Genomic DNA, 19,651 nt, shown 5'->3' with positions numbered 1-19,651 from the left:
AAGAGGGAGGGAGGGAGGGAGGGAGGGAGGGAGGGAGGGAGGGAAGAAGAGAGACACAGAGAGAGAGAGAGAGAGACAGAGACAGAGAGACAGAGAGACAGAGTGAGAGAGAGGAAGAGAATGAATTAAAAGTAAAAGTCTTCTAGACTGGAGGGATGGATTACTAGTTAAGAACACTGGTTGCTCTTCCAAAGAACCAGAGTTCAATTCCCAGCATCCACACAGAGGTTCATAACCTTCTGGAGCTGCACAGTCCCAGGGGATCTGATGTTCTGGTCTCCATGGGCACCGCATGCAGATGCTGTACAGACATACAAGCAGGCAAAATACTATGCACATAAAACACAAAAAAGTTTAAATTTTTAATAATTTATTCGTTTTATTTTATATGCGTGTAACTGGGATTACAGACAGTTGTGAGCTGCCATGTGGGTGCTGGAAGTTGAACCTGGGTCCTCTGAAGAGCAGCAGCCCGTGCTCTTAACCACTGAGCCATCTCTCCAGCCCAAAAGTTAAAGTTTGTAATAAATCTTTTTTTAAAATCAGGGAAGTCAGATATGGTAGCGAATGCCTTTATCCTAAAACTTGGACGGCAGAGGCAGGATGATCTCTGGGAGTTGGAGGCTGGTCTGATCTACATATAGTTCCAAGCCAGAAAGGGCTCCACAGAGAGACCCTGTCTCAAAACAAAACAAGTAGGAAGATAATCTGAATGTAGAACACAAAGCAGTAAAACAGGGCTTGACCTGGCCAAAAAAAAAAAAAAAAAAAAAAGAATGTATTTAGAATCTGGAGTTAAAATAAAAAGACATGCAGCCATAAGAAATAAAACTGACAGTTTCAATTATATAAAACATGTTTTGTTTTGTTGAGACAAAGTCTCACTATATTGCCCAGATTGGCCTCAAACTCATAGAAATCCTCCTGCCTCAGACTCCCTGAGTGCTGGAGTTACAGGCAAGTGTCACCACACTCAGTTGTTTTGTTTTGTTTGGGACAGGATCTCACTCTGTAGCCCAGGCCTCAAACTCATGTCAATCCTCCTGCCTCAGTCTCCGGAGTGCTGAGATTACAGTCATAAGCCAGCACACCTGGCAGGGACCCTTTAAGTTCTTTATGACATTAAAGACTAGCCACAGACCTGAAGGAAATGTGGAACAAATACACGAAACAATTAATACCCACACCAAGCAACAAGCTTGCCACATACAACACCACTTGGCTTTTTAAAAGAACAAGAAGGCTGGAGAGATGGCTCAGCAGTTAAGAGCACTGACTGCTCTTCCAGAGGTCCTGAGTTCAATTCCCAGCAATCACATGGTGGCTCACAACCATCTGCGATGGGGTCTGATGCCCTCTTCTGATGTGTCTGAAGAGAGCAATGGTGAATACATAAAATAAAAAATAAAGATTAAAAAAGCTTTGAAAAAAAAAAAAGGAACAAGGAGCCAAAGCAAAGGTTCAGAGAGTGCCTCTGGGAGGTCAGCAGGTGGAGAGGCTACAGATGATGAGCAAGTGGTCAGACTTACATTAAAGAGATGAACACAGGCTAAAAAATGCAGCTAAAATACAGGTCAAAAAGCTATGCCCATGGGGAGAAATAAAACAGGCTATAAAGACAAGCATCAACTGGGCAGTGGTGGCGCACGCCTTTAAGCCCAGCACTTGGGAGGCAGAGGCAGGCGTCTCTGAGTTCAAGGCCAGCCTGGTCCACAGAGTGAGTTCCAGGATAGCCTGGGCTACACAGAGAAACCCTTTCTTTAAAACAGGGAAAGGGGGCTTATAGAAACATAGAGCAGGAAGGTTTTTATCGGGGGCAGGGGTGAGCAGAGACAGGAAGAGACTATTTTATAGGTAAATATTTCTGTTTGGGTGATGAAAATTTGTATTAATGTCACATGTAAATACAGTCAAGGGTCAGAGAGATGGTTAGGCCGTGGGGGAGGGGAATACTCTGAGTTGGATCCTTAGGGACCCACATGGAAGGAGAGAGCACCCACTCCCACAGGTTGTTCTCTGTCCTCCAGATGTGTGCCACAGCATAAAAACTACTCCCCTACAATAAACAAAGCGTAATAAAAACTGAAAGAAAAAGGGCTAGAGAAATGACTCAGTGGTTAGAGCACTGGCTGCTCTTCAAGAGGACCTGGGTTTGATTCCCAACATCCACATGGCAGCGTACAACTGTCTGTAACTCCAGTTTCCAGGGGATTTGATTCCCTGTTCTGGCATCTGTGGGCAAAGAGCACACATATGGTACACAGACATATATGCAGGCAAAATAACTATACACATACACATAGATAAATAACTTGGAGTTAAAAGGAACAGTAAAAACTGGTAAGTTTTGTGCTATACAGTTTATTGCAATTAAAGAGAGGAAAAAGGGCTGCTCCAAAGGGCTGGAGAGTGGAGAGATGGCTTATCAGTTAAGAGCATTGGCTACTCCTGCAGAGGACCCGTTTAGCTCCGAGCACCTGCATAACTCCCATTTCTGGGGATTCAACACTCCCTGTGGACAGTGCATGCACATGAAATACAAGCCAATCATAAAAGCAAACACTCATATGTACAATACGGTAGATAAATCTTTCTTTAAAAAAAAAGTTTTTCTAAATTAAAACATAAGAGTTAGGGTACATTCAACAGTAGAATGTGTGCTAAGCACACACTCTGGGTTCAACACACACTCCCACACACCTGAGATCAGCCAGCCTGAAACCTCTAGCAGTGACCCCACTGTGTGGACACCTATGGGAAAGGCCACCTACTCCTAAGGGGTATCCTGTAGACAGGGCTTTACCAGGCAGGGGCAAACAAACCATAAGGACAGCTCAGGGAACACAGATGATCGACCCAGGTATCCTCTAAATGCCCAGATGTCCACAGATGAAGGAATCACTTTAGCCACAATGGGTCAGCCTGCCATCAGCTCCAGTGCCACTTCGAACAGCCCATCCCTGCTTCCTGGCTGTGGAAGTAGTGGCCAAGGAAAGGCCAACTTGCTAACATTCAGTCTCCAGCTTGAAGCACACCCTGGTGCTCACGCAGGCTCACTGGCGGGGTCTACTGTCACTAGGCTGTTACCAAGAGGAGGTAGTGTGGCCTGTTACAGTCAAAGGGAGTGGGCGGCAGGGCCCACACCAGGCAGTAGAGCCACACAGCCTCTCAACCTTAGCTGAGCCATCTTTAAAAAGATATTTTCTGACTACAAGCAAAGGCCGAAGACACAGACACTGGTGAAGGCCAAACCTTCATAGAACAGTCCAGTGTGGCTCAGCCACAAGCTGAGGGAGTCCCTAGAAGGACAGAAGGCTCAGGTACAGGCTTCTAGCTGGCCCTGTACTTACACACACACACACACACACACACACACACACACACACACACCCGGTAGGTAACTGCTGGAGGCTGAAGCACAGAGAAGCAAACACTGTTCTGGAATGAAGGACAGACTCTACCCTTGATTGGGAAGGGGACACTGACAAATGCAACTCAAAGGAAGTAAAGGTTTATTTGGTTAACAATTCCAGGTTAGAGCTGGTCACTACAGTGAAATGAAGGCAGGAACCTGAAGCAATTGGTCAGATCCCATGCTCACTGTTTGGCTGACTTTCTCCACTCTTACATGGCCCAGGGCCCAAACCCAGGGAATGGTCCCATGGACAATGTCTTCCCATCTCAATTAAGGGAATCATGACAATCGCCCACACGCATGTTCACAGACCAACCTGATCTAGACAATCTGTCTTCTCAGGCAATTTTAGATTGTCTCATGTTGACAACTGAAACCAACCACACAGACAGGCTCTACTAGAGATGATGGGTCCCAGGTTAGGAATGCAGAGATTGGGCTGCCCCCATAGGCTGGTAAGACAACAGGACAGACTTGAAAGGGATACTGGAAGGGCTGCATAGAACCCCAGAGAACACTTTTGAGGCCAGTATGGTGCCAACTACACCCACAAGGTGACAGGGACAAATTGAAAGCAGCAGAGTCAGGCAGGGGGAGCAGGGGCCAGGCTTAGAGAATGGGCCAGCTGATTTTGCTTTACCTTTAAGAAAACAGAGGCACATAGAGGAAGACTCCAGGGCTCCACACGAAGGCAGAAAGCCGTGGGGGATGGAGGATGTCCCTTAGCAGCCCTAGACACTTGCACTGACACCCAAGGCCATGTAATGCCTCATGGGCTCCTTCCTAAGAGAGGAGCCACTGCCCAATTTTGGAGGAGCCTGGGGACCCCCAAGACTCCCAGAGAGGCTGAGTCCCCTTCCTTGACAAAACCATACCTGAGTTTAGCCACAAGGTAAACTGCACCAGGGCAAGCTGAAAGCAGATGCTGACACTTGTCATCTCACAAGGCAACTAGGAAAACACCCAGAAAGGGCAGCCTTCCACCCCTAAAAGGGCACATATCACCATAAAAACCTTCCAAAGGGTCCATGGCAAAGAGACCCCAAGTTTGAGAGCCAGAAAACAGGAGATACTGAGGGCACATTAGGTTCCACAGGAAATCAAGGTTACTACAGTGGACCATGGCCCTGCAGATCAAGCAGGACACACTGGAAGTGAGTGAGGTGCCAACCACTCCCACAGGCAGCAGTCAAGGACACACTGGAAGCCCAAGGCTAAAGCCACATAACATCCTCGGTGCTCAGAGTGCAGGGACCAATGTATACCTACTGCATTAGCAAAAGTGCCATAACCCGGCCACACATATCTCCGTATCACGTAGAAACAGCAGTACACTCGCTCATGGCCCAGAAAGTCCCCTCTCAGCCAGGTGGGGCTCTTAGCTTTGGCCACCCCAAAAGAACTAATCTCCAGCATTCAGCCCCACACAGGACAAGAAGCTCAGTTCTGCAGCTTCACTTGGCCTCCTTTAAAGGGAACCTGGGTACCCAAGGCAGGCTCCAAGGATCTCCCTCACTGTGGTGGTGAGGGAAGGAACACTATGTCCTCCCAAGCTTCACAGATCCCACAGGTGCTGGCAAGGCTGGTTGATCAGCTCAATTCTGTAGATGTGGAAACTGAGGCTAAGAGCCAGCAAGTCACTTTCCAGAGGCTGGAAGGAAATCAGGGTAGACCCGCCAGCTAGGCCTGGGGCTACCTCCCTGTGGGCCCCACAGCTGCCTCCACCCGTCACACTTGGACGGCTCTGCCCCAGGCGGCTGGCTCGGAGCCCACATTAGGCTTTCCAAGCAAATGTGAGCAGAGTCACGAAGCCCAGAAGCTGGGTGCAGCCCTCAGCTCCCACCACGCCTGCCCCACAGACTCCTGTTTCTAGAGGCTATTAAGTGATCCAACTCGGTGCCTCCCAACCACAGAGTCCAGCTCCCTCTGAGACTGGGAGGCCAAACAGGAGACTCATTCCACACTCTCAGGACCCCAGTTTCATGCAGATAGATGTGAAGGGAAACACAGACTGGCTGGAGGCCAGCACAGACTGTCCAGTTTGTCCCGATTGCCTGCCACACTTCTGAACCTCCTGCCACAGTGCCCCCAGCTCATTTGCTGAAAGCCACAGGCAACCAGGACCAACTCAACCAGTGAATAAACAGACAAACGTTGGTCTATCTGTGTAGTAGAATATCACTCGGACATAAAAAGGGTGATGGAGTGCCACATGCTACAAAGAAGTCAGACAGAATACATATGAAATCCAGCCAGGTACAAGCTGGCTAATTCTAACTACTCAGGAGGCTGAGGCAGGGGGATCATTTGAGCCCAGGAGCTTAAGGCCAGCCTAGGCAACACAGAAAGACACTATCAGCCCCCTAAAAGTGCCCAGAACAAGCAGATCCCAGAGACAAAACAAAAACTGTAGTAGGGACATGGAAAACCACTGTTCAATAAAAATGGGGTTTGCTTTGGCACAACGAAAATGTCTTATAATATAACGACTGCAATCCACATAAGTATGTCCAATGCCTGGATCCTGTGTGCTTTAAAGAGGCATGACTCTAGGATGTAAGCTCCAATTCCAACATTTTTAAGATTTGCTTTTATTTTATGTGTATGCTCAGTTTACCTATTTATGTGCCCACAGAGGCTGGAAGGGGTGATGGGTTCCCTGGAACTAAAGCTACAGATGGTTGTGGGCTGCCATGTGGATGCTGGGAATTGAACCCTGGTTCTCTATAAGAGCAGTAAGTATTCTTAACCACTGAGCCATCTCTCCAGCCCCTTCAATCCCAATTTTTAATTTTTATTTCTTGGTTGATGGGGAGGGATGGCTTTGAGCTGGGGACCCCCCGGCCTCCACCTTGTGAGTCCTGGATGACAGTAAGGCCAGCTGCTGCTCCAATAGATTGCTCTGGCAGAGGACCTAAGTGTGGTCCCAGCACCCGAACTGCACAGCTCAGAATGGCCTGTACTTCTAGTTCCAGGGGATCCGATGCCCTCTTCTGAACTCCAGTGGTGAACTGCATTCACACACGTGCACACAGACTCGTGCACATAACTTAAAATACAAACAAACATTTTTTAAAAAATCAGTTCCAGAGCCAAGCATGGTGGCACACATCTTTAATCCCAGTGCTCTGAAGGCAGAGGCAGGAGGAGCTTTGAGAGTTCAAGGTCATCCTAGTCTACACATCTACACATCTAGCTCCAGGCCAACCTGTCAACTGTCAACTCTGTTCTTAAAATTTAAAAAAAAGTAACCAATAGTAATAATAATAACAACAACAACCTCAGCTCCACACTGTTCACCTCAGACTCCCTGACTGACTCCAGGCTGCATGTCCTTCAGTCCTGTGTTCAATCTCCCCAAAGGCTTCCTAGGCTCTAGGTCACACAGCACGAGCTGACCTCTCATAGCACACTGGGGTCTGGAACTTCTCTCGTCTATATGCCCAGGATGACAACTCACTTCCCTCATAGCATTGACCAGCCCCTGTGCCCCACACGCCCCTCCCCATGACACCAGGCACCAAGACTGTCTCTGTATGCCACACTATCCCATTCTACTTAGAAAGCCTAACCTGGTACCAGTCACCAGAAAAACGGGTACGTAATGGCAGCCATGGGTGCTCTCCATTAAGAAGTCACTAAATTAGTGGCAGGAAGGATTTTCATGAAAAGGTTGCCTGGAGGAAAAGCAAGGTGGAGTCATCTGCCTCCCTCCCCACAGCAAGTGGCAAGGCTGGCACTAGACTCCGGGCCCCAGGACCCTGTCCACGCAGCTGTGCTTCCCCATCCTCATCTGGGGCTATAGACGTAAACTCGTCAGTTACTGGATATCCAAGATCACAACACAGAAGAAAAGCCCAGGCCAGGGCCTGGGAAGATGGCTCAGCTGATCAAGTGTGTGCTGTCTAAGTGTGATACACACCCAGCACTCATGGAAAGAGCCAGTCACGGTGGTTTATCAGTCAGTGAGAATCCAGATCCAGTGAGAGACCTTGTCTCAAAGAACAAGGTAGATGGCTCCTGAGAAACACTTCTCAAGGCTGACCTTTGGTCTCCATATACACATGATGGCTCCTGAGGAAAACCACGGAAGATTGACCTCTGACCTTTACGTGCACAGGCATGCACTCATATGAACATACAAAAAGAAAAAAAAAAAAAAACAAAAAAAAACAAAAAAAAACCATGTAGCAATAGCCTCCAGAATTTCCAGGCCAGAAAAATCAAAGGCCATGACACACAACTGTCCTCAAAGCTCTGCCACTATTACCCCAGATCTTGGCTGCAGGCACCAAACACTTCCCACCCATGATATAAGAGGACCTGAGTCCTCTCTTATTCCTAGCACAGAAAGGCTATGTAAGCCTCCCAAAGACAAACAGCAACTGGACATAAAAACCCTGATTGAGCTGGATTGAATCCAGCACTCAGGAGGCACAGGCAGGTGGATCTCTGGGTTGGAGGCCAGCCTGGTCTACAGAGGAAGTTCCAGAACAGCCTGGGCTCCACAGAGCTCTATCACAGAACTATGTCTCAAAACGCCTTGGTTGCTCCAACCCTGGGGCATCCACTTGCAAAGCAGATGACAGAGTCCTCACCTGGCTGCATCCCACCCCCACACTCCTGTGCGGATTCTGCTAGATGCCTGAGTAATCACACTATGTAGTGAAAATAAAAAGGATCCCAACTATGTTGGGACCAGGAGGTGGCTTTCCCCAGAGAAGCTAATGACAGACAGGTTGCCTGGGTAATTTCTTGCACAGAGGAATCAAGGAACAGGGCCCTGACTTGGAAGGGACTCCACTCAGCATTTAACCCAATATATGCCAACATGTGCTGGCTGGGCCCTCCCAGGGGTAGGCAGCAGGAACCTCCTCCAGGGGGCCAGACAGGCTAGGCTGGTCCAGGGACCAGCCAGGAGAAGGAAAGCCTCGGGCTTCCAGAGTGGGGAATTCAGGGACCACTAGAACAAAGGCTTTTCTGTGGGCTCATAGCTTCAATTTGCAACAGGAAGCAATCAGGAAAAATAATTAACTGCCCACTTACTCCCTTCTCTCCAGACTCCCAAAGCGAGAATCTCAAACAAACTCAAACAAACATTTGGGGGTCGCACAGCCAAGAACACTCAAATAAGAGTTTCAGGAAGATTCCTCCCTTTGCTTCCATTTTAGGCCTGGACTACCCCATCAGCTGGTACTCCTGGGGCCTGGCTTCCTAATGTTAAAATAATTGACTCTATTTTTGCCTCATACACCACCAAACTATAAAAATGTTAAATTTGGGATATCAGACGACAGGCCGGGGATCCCAGAGTAACGTCAATCCCACCTAGGACAGGAAAGTCGGTTCACAAACCCCACCTTTAAAACAAATAGCTCCCCCATACCCCTTCTGCAGCCACGACCCAGGCATTTCCGGAAAGAGCAGAGCTGGCCTGGACTTCCCACGGCCTGTCACAGTTTTGTCTTCGCCTTGTTTTGCTAACACCAGACATGGCCGGAAAATGTAAACATGATCCCGAGGGAGACAAGTTTAGGGAGAGACTCCCCAAGAGCCCTCAGGCTGAGGTTGAAAGCTCCAGGACTGGAGGAAGCCAGCTCCCCTCGACCCCTCCCCCCAAACCTAGGTGGAAGGGACAGCAACCCAGGGAATCTGAGCACAGAGCCAGGCCCAGACACCTCCCTCAAGTGTCTACCCTGGAAATACACAGGGGGACAGCTGTTCGCCTTAATAAGGCCCAGACAAAGGGACCTGAGATTGTCCCCTACCCCGCCCCAAACTGCCATCAACACCACCCAGGAGTTCAAGAGTATCTGCCGGACCCTTGGACAGCCACACTCCAGAAAAACAAAACACAACACACGCGAAACAATGATTTAGGTGGCAAGAGGCTTGCTTTAAAAACCACATGGCAATCTCCAAATTAAAAGAACATGTGTAGCATTTCCAACTGCTTAGTTTCTCGGGCGTCCTCCCGACCTCAGCTCCACCCCTCAGGACACACCAAAAGTTAGAAAGTTACCGAGCCGGCCACTTCCCCAAAGGTGGGTCCAACCGAGGCAGAACCATATCTCCCCACACCAAGGCACCCACGCAACCGATCTCGAGGCTGGGCACTGGTCAGCGGGGCTGGGCGCCTGGCCACCGCTTGGGGGCCGAGCGGTCAGATGGGTCACTGGGGTCACAGGGGCACCTGGCAGGTGTCAGTCGGTTTGGAAGGCTGACAGCCCACGCAGGTCAAAGAGACAGCAGCCAGGGCCAGGCCGCCCCGCGCAGGGCTCTCCGAACTTCCTAACTTGCAACTTGTGGCACTTCCCAGGGCTCGGTAGGCCGGCCGCCGCAAGCAGGCTCGCGAAAAGTTTTCCCAGTAGTTCGCGATAGGCCAGGCCTGTCCCGGGCCATCGCGATGCCCGTGGGCGCACTCCTGAGCGCGCCCGGCGTCCCGAGCCTTGGGCAGGTGAGGGCCCGCCCGCGCCGCACCTGGCGGGCTGGGTCCCCGGGGAGGGGCCCCGGCGGGAGAGACAAAGGGCCCGCGCGTGGTCCCCCGGCGCGCGCTCCCCCGGCGCGCGCTCCAACTCCCCCGCAACTTGCAAAGTGGCTGCTGCGGCCCCGGCCATTGTCCCCCGCGCCCACCTTACCCGCGGCGGGGACCAGGCTGCAGCACAGCGCCAGCAGCAGCAGCGGCGGCGGCGGCGGCGGAGGGGCCCGGGTCGGCGCCGTTTCCATGTCGTCCGGCGGCCGGGAGCGCCGCGCGCTCACTCGGGCTCCATGGCGCGCGCGGCGACGGTGGATCCTCGCGGCTCCCGGCGCCTCTTGCTCCCGCCTCGGGCGCCGCGGCCCAAGACGACGCGGGAGGAGGGAGCGGAAGCGGAGCCGGTCTCCGCCCCCCGCGCCGCCCGCGCCCCCCGCCAAGCCGCGCCCTCCTGCGGGCGCCCGGGAGCCGGGCAGGCGGGTCCCTCTGGGCCCGCGACAAGAGAGGCCCCGCGAGCAGGTGGGTCACCTGCCAGGCCCCTGCACTGACAGGTGAGGAAACTGAGGCACGTGGAAGCATGACCCACACAGCCAGGAGGCCTCAGGGCTGGAAGCTGGAGGTCCCCGGAGCCAGGTCTGGCCACTTTAGCAGCGGCTGCCACCTGGCCCAGAGACACACTTGGGAAGTACGCGGGAAGAGGCGCAGAAGTGGATGGTGCTGAGGGATCTGGGGGCTTTTACTTTTAGATTTATTTTTTGTTGTGTGAGTATGAGTGTTTGCATGCATGTATGTGCACCACATGCGGGAAGGAGTCCAAGGAAAACAGAATAGGGTGCGGGGTCCCCTGGGATTGGAGTTACAGGTGAGTGTGAGCCACCATGTGGATGCAGGGAACAGAACCCAGGTCCCTGAAAGAGCAGCAAGTGCTTCTAACTGCTGAGCCATCTCTCCAGCAGTGCTTTCTAGAACCTCACACCTTGGGCGGGCAAGTGAAGGTGCAATCACTTCATGTCCTTATAAAGACAGATAATGACATCGTCCACCTTGCAAGGTAGAGAAGGACAGAAGCTGAGATGGTCAGGAGGGTGCCTCCGCCCTCCTGTGGTTTATGCTAGGAAGAGACAAAAATAAGACCAAACAAAGGAGTGAATAGCCAGAGAAGAGACACTCAGGCCTGTAGTTCCAGCCTTGGGAGATTGAGGCAGGAGGCTTACTATAAGTTTGAAGCCAGCCTGGGCTACCTGTGAGACCTTGTTTTAAAAGGGTTGATGGAGTCCTTGATTCCCAGCACTGCATAAAGCAGACTTAATAGAACAAACAGAACGAGCAAAAGAATAGTCACGGTTGGCCAGCAAGATGGCTTCTGTTGACCTTCAATCCTAGGATCACAGAATGGAAGAAGAGAACTGACTCCCAAAACTTGTTTTCTACAATAGGAAAATGTGAAGATCAGGAACCAGCTAGCAGGGGGAGGGGACCCAGGCCAGGGCCCCAAGGGTCAAAGCAGAGATTTTAATTCGGAAGCAGGCCAGTGGTTCAGGAAGAGCAGTCTCCTGGGGTGGCTGTATCCAGTCTCTGACCGGAAGAGGAGTCAGGAGGTCTCAGGGGCAGTGGAGAGGTTTTGCAGGGAGTGGGGACTGGAGCAGCCAGTGTCCTTGCTGGTTCCTACTCACCCAAACCCACCCCCCCCCATCCCTCCTCCACCTTCAACTCAGAGCCAAGAGCACAACCCCCTTCTCTATCCCCACTCTCACCCATCCCCCAAGGCCTTCCACTTTCAGCCTTGATTTTCCAAGCTTGGCTCCCCGCGGCCTGTGAGGATGTTAAGTAAGCCAGACCTCACCACTCCTCCCCTCAAAAGCTTGCTGAGGCTCCCATGGCTCAGAGAAGAAGCAGAAGCCTTGGGCTCTCACAGCCTGACCTATCTACACCTCCTTTGCCTCTCAGCTCCGTCTTATGGGCTGCAACTGCAATGGCCCTTTGCAGAGCCGGGCACAGTCCTGACTGGGGAGGGCCTGTCTGCTGACACTTTTATCTTATTTAGTTCTTGAAAACCATACTGCCTCCCCTCTCTCTAACTCACCCTGGCTGCACTTCCGCTACCTCACAGGGTATGTGTTTGCTTCTTTTCCTTCCATTGCTGCAGAAATCCCAAGATTTTGTCCATTTTGTTTTCTGTTTATAGGCCAGGGCCCAACCCATAGTTGGTGCTCAATAAATAATAAATGTTTGTTAAACGAGCAACAGAAGTAAGAGATCTGATTTTCTTTCATTAAAGAAGCACCCTGAGCGCTGAACAGGGCTAGGACTGCAAAAAGGGAAGAAATGCTGGCCCCCATGGGAGAAGGTGCTATTTCTCATCCTGTCTGGTGTTTGCCCTGTATTGAGCTGCTGTAAACCTTGGGTCAGCCTCCATCCCACCTTCAAGCCCAAGATTGCAGATTCCCTTGGAGCTAACCTTCCATCCCATCCTGCACTCTCTCCCAGAATCCCCTGGAGTTTACAGCCTCAGGCTCCTGAGGACCAGCCTGTCCTCTCCAGTGAGCACTAGCCTCTTGTGCTCTGCAGGGAAGTCCCATTAAGCGCAAGCCTGTGCACCTACACACTTGCCCCATTCCCCTCCACTGTTTCTGGCCCACAGACTGAGGCCTGGGATGGCGGCAGAGGCATCTCAGAGGCACCTGAGGTGCAGGTGGGGAGCTCAAGGTGGGACACCTTGCTGGGGAGGCTAGCTATAGAGAACAGAAGGGGAACACTGCATTTAGAGGTGCTCAAAGTTCATAGCTGAGTTCCAAACTTGAAACTACCACACCAGTGAGATGGCTCAGCTGTGGGGTATTTGCTACCAGACCTGATGACCTACCTGTAGTAGGGGAAGAAAACTGATCCGCACAGGTTGTCCTCTGACTGCCATGTGGATGCCATTGAATAGGCACACACTGTTGTGGGACAAAATTTTTCCTGGAGAGATCAATACACATCTACTCACCCAGACTTGGAGCCCACAATAGATCAAGGTACAGATACCACCAAAGTCCAACTTGGTAAACCATGAGTTTTATTGGGGTTACTTATAGGAGCAGAAATGACTCATAGACAGCTGTATCCCCAAGGCCCACCCCAGCATGAGTGACAGATCACAAAGCTGGGGACTTAGAGCTCACTGCACAGCCTGCAGACAGCTCAACAGGTTAGAGAGTTTCTCCTGCCCCCCCCCTCCCCCATGTCTCAGTTGTTCTAAACCTCTTCCAGGCAACTCAGCTGCTTTCTGCTGCTTCCAGACGGCTAGTCTGGTCTGAGTCTTCTTTGCAGATTGGCCCTGCTCCTCCTCTGTAACAGACTCTCAACTTTTATTGCATATTATGACAGAGAAGGATCTGGTTAATCTGGTCAGTTTCAGGGACTTCCTGAAGCTATTTTGAGTTGTTTACCTTCCTGCTTAAGGAGCTTCCCTGCAGGATGAAATGTTTTCAGTTTTGGAGAAAACTGTTATACAGCAGATTTCTGGAAGCCTGGCAGATTGAGCATGTGAATGCATACACTCATACTTGCAGTGCATAAATATATAAATTTAATTTTAAAATAAGCTGGATGCAGTGGTACAGATCTTTATTCCCAGTATTAGGAGACAGGCAGGTGGATCTCTGTGAGTTCAAGGCCATCCAGGACTACATAATGAGATCCTATCTCAAAAACTAAAGAGGCTAGACAGATGGCTCAGCTGTTACTAGCACTTGCTGCTCTTCCAAAAGACCTGGGTTCTATTTCTAATATCCACATGGCAGCTCACAGCTCTCGGTAACTCCAGTTCCAGGAAATCCAGTGCCCTCTTCTGGCCTCCACAGCACCAGGCATGCAAGTGGTGCACAGATGTACATACAGGCAAAACACTAATACACATAAAATAATTTTTTAAAAAAATGAAAAATACATTTGGAAGGGATTTGGAGAATTATAAGACCCAATAACTGGTTAAGCAGTATGGTGGTTTGAATATGTTTGACCTGGGTAGTGGCACTATTAGGAGCTGTGGCCTTGTTGAAAGAAGTGTGTAACTTTGGGGGTGGGCTTTGAGACTCTCCTCCTAGCTGCCCATGAGATAGTCTTCTTCTGACTGCCTTCAGAACAAGATGTAGAACTCTCAGCTCCTCCAGTGCCATGCCTGCCTGGATGCTGCCATGTTCCCACCTTGATGATAATGGACTGAACCTCTGAACCTATAAGCCAGCTCCAATTTCCTTATAAGGTGTCATGGTGTCTCTTCACAGCAATGGAAACCCTAACTAAGACAGCAAGTGATCAGAAGTAAAATAAAAAAAAAAAAAATAATACATCAAGAAGTGGCCACTGAGCTGCCAAGGAGAAGGACCAGTGCTCTGGTCCCTGAGTCACATCAGTGCAAATTCTCAGACTCCCAATTTGAACCTTCAGGAAAGATTCCAATTTGAACCTTCAGGAAAGTCCAAAGAACACACTAGAACTTATCACTATTGCATCCTGCAGACTTCTGACATCACAGGGTCAGCCATTTTTAGACCCTGGTAACACAGTATGCAATCAGAGAAAGTGCTAAGCTCCAACTTCCCTGGAAGGTCATCTTCCACCGCTCCTGCCGGTGACGTACTCTCTCAGGTCTGGTGTTTGGTAGTTCTCACCCTTAGTCCAGTCCTCAGATGCAAGGTCCAATTCCGGGAAGTAGTGAGGGCCAGCACCTGTCCTATCTAATCATTTCCAGGGACAGGGGCTCAACCTGGGTCCTCATAGGACCTATCAGAAAATAATGTCTCTGTCTCTTTGGTTCTCCTCCCAGGCAGAAACCACTGACTCAAATAGCCATTCCAGGCACCAGAGCCCCTCCTGCCTGGCAAAGTAACACCAGCAGTCAGAAGTATGGCTGGGACTCTATAAGCCACAGCATCCTCCATCAAGGAGCTGAGAGACTCCCACTGAGCACCCATTCCTCAGACACCACTACCCGACAGCCAGAACAGGCCAAGGAAAGTTGCAGTGGGCACCGGAAGGCTTAGGCAGGTCAGCCATGGTCTTTGAACTGGCTGGGTAAAAGGCTTGGGCTGATCTTCCCCTCTGGGGCTGAGTTTCTTCATTGACACAGTGGGAACGGAACAGTGACATCATCGGGTAGACTTATAGCGCTGATTCAAACCTCAGGACTGTAAAACCTGTAAGTCATGTTTACCACAGATCTAAGATTGCACAGAGGTAAATGGGCTCCTTATCCCTGACATCCCCTACTTCTTTTGATGTTATTTTCACTTTGAGGGGATTTGTTTTGAGACAGGGTCTCTTGTAGCCTGGGCTGATCACGATGTAGATGAGGATAACCTTGAACATCTGATCCTTCTGCCTCCACTTCTTAAGTGCTGGGGATTACAAGCACACGCCTCCATGCTACATTTATGAAGTACGGGGTGGGGGGGGGGGAAGCTGGATGGTGGTGGCTCACACCTTTAATGCCAGAACTCAGGAGGTAGAGACAAACAGATCTCTGAGTTCAAGGCCAGCTTGGTCTACAGAGTGAATTCTAGGATAGCCAGGGCTACACAGAGAAACCTTGCCAAAAAAAAAAAAAAAGAAAGAAAGAAAGAAAGAAAAAAGGTCAGTGATTGAACTCACTCACAAGTTAATGAATGGTAGGTAAGCACCCTGCCAGCTGAGCTGCACCCCAGCCCCAGCTGTCGCTTCTCCTTCCTGGAGTGATGATTCACCTGTCCCTCCTGACTCTGACTTTGTTATCTTAGCCTGTCTCACCACTCAGTGGTGGTGGATCTTGCCTCATTCAAAGTACACTGAATATATCATTTTCACTGCAAGCTAAGGAGGGGATATACTTGATTGGGTTTCTTTTGTAAATACCAGAGGGAGACCTGGAGTGGACTGAAAGCGGCCCTCAGAAGACAGAGAGGCTGGAATCCCCAAGCCTGTAATTATTAATGTACCATAGAATTAAGAGAAGGCTCCTGAAATAGATTGTCCTGGACCATCCAGACGGACCCTGAATCCAATAGCAGATGTCCCTAGAAGACAGCTGAGTGTGGTGCCACACGCCTGCATACAGTACTCAGGGAATGGCAAGAGTGTTTCCAACACAAGTACTCTGAGCTATCTGAAGTCAGGACTTCCTGGGCAACTTAGTGAAACCCTGCCTCAAAATAAAGCTTTTTAAAAGGGTTTAGGGTCTGGGGAGATAGCTTTTTGGGTAAAGTGCTTGCTGCACAAGCCTGAAGACCTGAGATCAGATCCCAAGAACCTACATAAAAAGCAAGATGCACAAATACCTGTAGTCCCAGTGTACCCAGAAAATGGGAGGTGGACACAGGAAAATCAAAGGGAGCTTAAAACAGCTACCTTGGCATACAAAGCAATGAACAAGAGAGACCCTGTCCCAGACAAGGTGAACACCTGGCATTGTCCCTTGATCTTCACATGTGCACAACATTAGATGTGTAAATCAGATCTACACACATGCACACACATACAACACACACGCACCCATGCATGCAAGCAGGAGCTTGCACACACATTTTGTTTTTTTTTAAGTCTTTAAGGGGCTTGGTATGTGACTAGCATACCTAAGACCTCGCACTGGGGAAAAAAGTTTTGGAACTCAGGAAGCTGATGCAGAGGGAGGTAAATTCAATGCTATTTTGTGTAGCAAGGTGTGTGGGGCAGAGCTAGATCAGAGAGATGGCTCAGCAAGTAAACATTTGTCACCAGACAGTACCAGCCTTAGAACCTGAATTCAATCCCTGGAACCCATACAATTGTGGAAGAAGAGAAAACTCCACAGTGTTATCACTCCAACTGCCACACACAGGCCATGGCATGTGCCTTCCCTCACAATAATAAATTAAATTCCCAGGTTGGTAGTACTGCCTTTGATCCCAGCAGTTGGGAGGCAGAGGCAGGCAGATCTCTGAGTTCAAGGCCAGCCTGGTCTACAAAGCAAGTCCAGGACAGCCAGGGCTATTACACAGAGAACACCTGTCTCAAAAAAACAATAACTAAGTAAATAAATAAACAAGTAAGTAAGTAAATAAAATGTAAAGAGAAAAAGCGGAACTAGCTTATTTGGTAGAATGCTTCCTGAGCAAACAAAGCCCCATGTAACCTGGGCTGGTTGTAGTCAGCTCTAATCCCAGCCCTTGGGAGTAGGGAGAGGAGGATTAACAATTCAAGGTTATCCTACCCTATATAGCAAGTTCCAGGCCAGTCAGAGCTATGGAAGACCCTGTCTCAAAAATAAAGTAGGGAGGTTGGCTGAGGATATGGCTGTAGGGTAGAATGTTCATGTGTTGACATGTGAGAGAGGCTGGACTTAATTATCAGTAATGTAATGGAGGAGGAGAAAAGAAAAAGAAAAAAAAAGGTAAAAGGTAGGGATGTAGCTCAGTGGTCAAGCACTTGCCTGACACAGAAGAGGACCTGAGTTCAACCCCCAGAAGACCACTGGCTCGGTTTGCTTTCTCTTGCTACAACTTGGGGAGGAAAGGGTTTATTTCATCTTACAGCTTACAGTCCATCATGAAGGGAAGTTATCTGGAACTGAAAGGGCTCCAGGCTGGAACCACAGCAGAAGCCATGAAGGAACCCTGCTCACTGGCTCGCTCCCTACAGCTTGGTCAGCCTGCTCCCTTACACCACTCAAGAACACCTGTCCTTCCACATCCATCATCGAGCAAGACAATGCTCACAGACCAATCAGACACATTTTCTCTGTTGACAGTCCTCTTCCCTGCTACCTCCAGCTTGTTGTCAAGTTAACAAAGTACTGACCAACATACTCCCCACTCCTACCCACAAAAAGTAAGCTGGATGTCTGTCTGCCTATAGTCCCAGGTTTTGGGGTAGGGGAGTGAGACAGGAGGCTCCCTTAAGCCAGGAGTTCAAGATCACCCTGGGCAACAGAGCAAGTTCCATCTCAAAAATAACAGCAGGGCTGGAGAGATGGCTCAGCTGTTAAAGGCTAGGCTCACAACCAAAATGTCAAAAATAACAGCAGTTGCCACAATAAAAGCAGAGTAGTTAGAGACAGGCAGAAAAGAATGAATGGATCCTCCATGGGGAGGAGGTACAACAAAGAATCCTACAGTCAAGTCCCAGGAACACCTGGGCCGGGAACTCCACAAGGCAGAAGGACCCTTCTAATTCCCTTCAGGAACATGATCCCACCACATCTTGATGCCTGATTTAACAGACATCTGCCCCAGGAAATTGGCCCAGTTCCTAATGTTCACAGGCCCACTTCAAAACAAGGACATGGGGCTGACCCATGTTCCAACAAAGTCTGATATTTGTTGCAGGGTTTGTCCATACAAGCCAGAGGGTCAGAGGGCAACACCTGTACCATCCCATGGGCTGGACTCCTGGACTGGGCAAAAAGGAGAAAACGAGTTGAATACTAGACCAGTATTCATCTGTTTCCACGCTGACACCATGTAACCAGACATCTTACCCTCCTCATGCCTTCCCTTCCACGGTGGACTGGACCTCTACAAACCATGAGCTAAAATAAACCATCCCTTCCCTAAATCATTTCTTGCCAGTCTTCATGTCAGTGACCAGAAAAGAGACTAATATGAAGGGTGATTACAGCTGTCCTGATTGCAGTGGCCGTGCCAGGCCTGGAGGGAAATGTTCCATACAGCAAGGCCACCAGGTCAGGGCCAGGGCTGATGGGGCAATGACAGCCACATCCTTGACCTTAAATTTATCAGGCAGTTCCAAAGGACACATGTCCACGTGGCTCCCTGGAGCTCTCCTGCCAGGCTTTAGAGAAAGGCCATGGCACTGCTCCCACATACTTCACCCCTCTTTACACTCTTACTTTGTCTGGGACACTGTCACTCTGTTTGTCTGAAACAGGTATGTTCCTGGGATATGGCACTTTCAGGCTAACACTAAGAATGCCGCTATCAAATAGGAATGAGTTTGACACTCTGTGGCCTAAGCATGTTTGGAACCTATCACTTGAGAGTTGTAAATCCCACCTCAACACATCAAGACTACTGAAAAAAAAAGTGAGATTTTTTTCTAGACAAAGAAAGACAACATAAATGTCCTCTTAGATGACAAAATGGCTCAGTGAATAAGGGTGCTTCCCACCAAGCCTGACGACCTGAGTTCAACTCCCAGGACCCATATGATAGAAAAAAAGAACCAATTCTCAAAAACTGTCCTCTGATCTCCACATAAGTGCTGTAGCACACACACACACATTAAATGTAGGGGCTAGAAACATGGTCCAACAGTCAAGAGTCCTTGCTGATCTTTTAAGGTCTTGAGTTTGGTTCCCAGCATCCTCACCCAGATGGCACACAACTATAACTCCAGCTCCAGGGGATCCAATCCCTTGGCCTTCCTTAAGCACTTGCATACACAATCCCTCTCATATACATATAATTTAAAATAATTTAAAAATCATATGAGTTACTTTTCTATTACTGTGATAAAAACACCATGACCCAAGCAGCTTATAGAAGGAAGAGCACTTTTTGGGGATGGACCCACAGGGTTAGCGTCCATCATGGTGGAGCCGAAGCATAGCAGTAGGGTCTGGAAGCTGAGGGCTCACATCTTGAACCACAAACAGGAAGCGGGGAGAGGGAGAGAGAGAGAGAGAGAGAGAGAGAGAGAGAGAGAGAGAGAGAGACAGAGACAGAGAGAGAGACAGAGAGAGAGACAGAGAGAGAGAGAGACAGAGAGACAGAGAGAGAGAGACAGAGAGAGAGAGACAGAGAGAGAGA

At 49.6% G+C, this 19,651-nt stretch overlaps 1 protein-coding gene across 1 annotated transcript in view; it reads right to left on the bottom strand.

Moving 5' to 3' along the window:
• Window positions 1–10,257, bottom strand: part of Lrp5 (LDL receptor related protein 5) — a 104,886-nt gene extending 94,629 nt beyond the window's left edge. Inside the window, exon 1 of the mRNA XM_028770950.1 lies at window positions 10,054–10,257. Coding sequence (XP_028626783.1) covers window positions 10,054–10,141 — 88 coding nt within the window. The 5' untranslated portion in view covers window positions 10,142–10,257. The remainder of the gene's footprint in view (window positions 1–10,053) is intronic.
• Window positions 10,258–19,651: the final 9,394 nt, after the last annotated feature.

Source organism: Grammomys surdaster, unplaced genomic scaffold (genome assembly GCF_004785775.1).
Source record: "Grammomys surdaster isolate TR1022 unplaced genomic scaffold, NIH_TR_1.0 205, whole genome shotgun sequence".
NCBI classification, from domain to species: domain Eukaryota; kingdom Metazoa; phylum Chordata; class Mammalia; order Rodentia; family Muridae; genus Grammomys; species Grammomys surdaster.
This window is presented reverse-complemented; position numbering and strand designations above follow the sequence as displayed.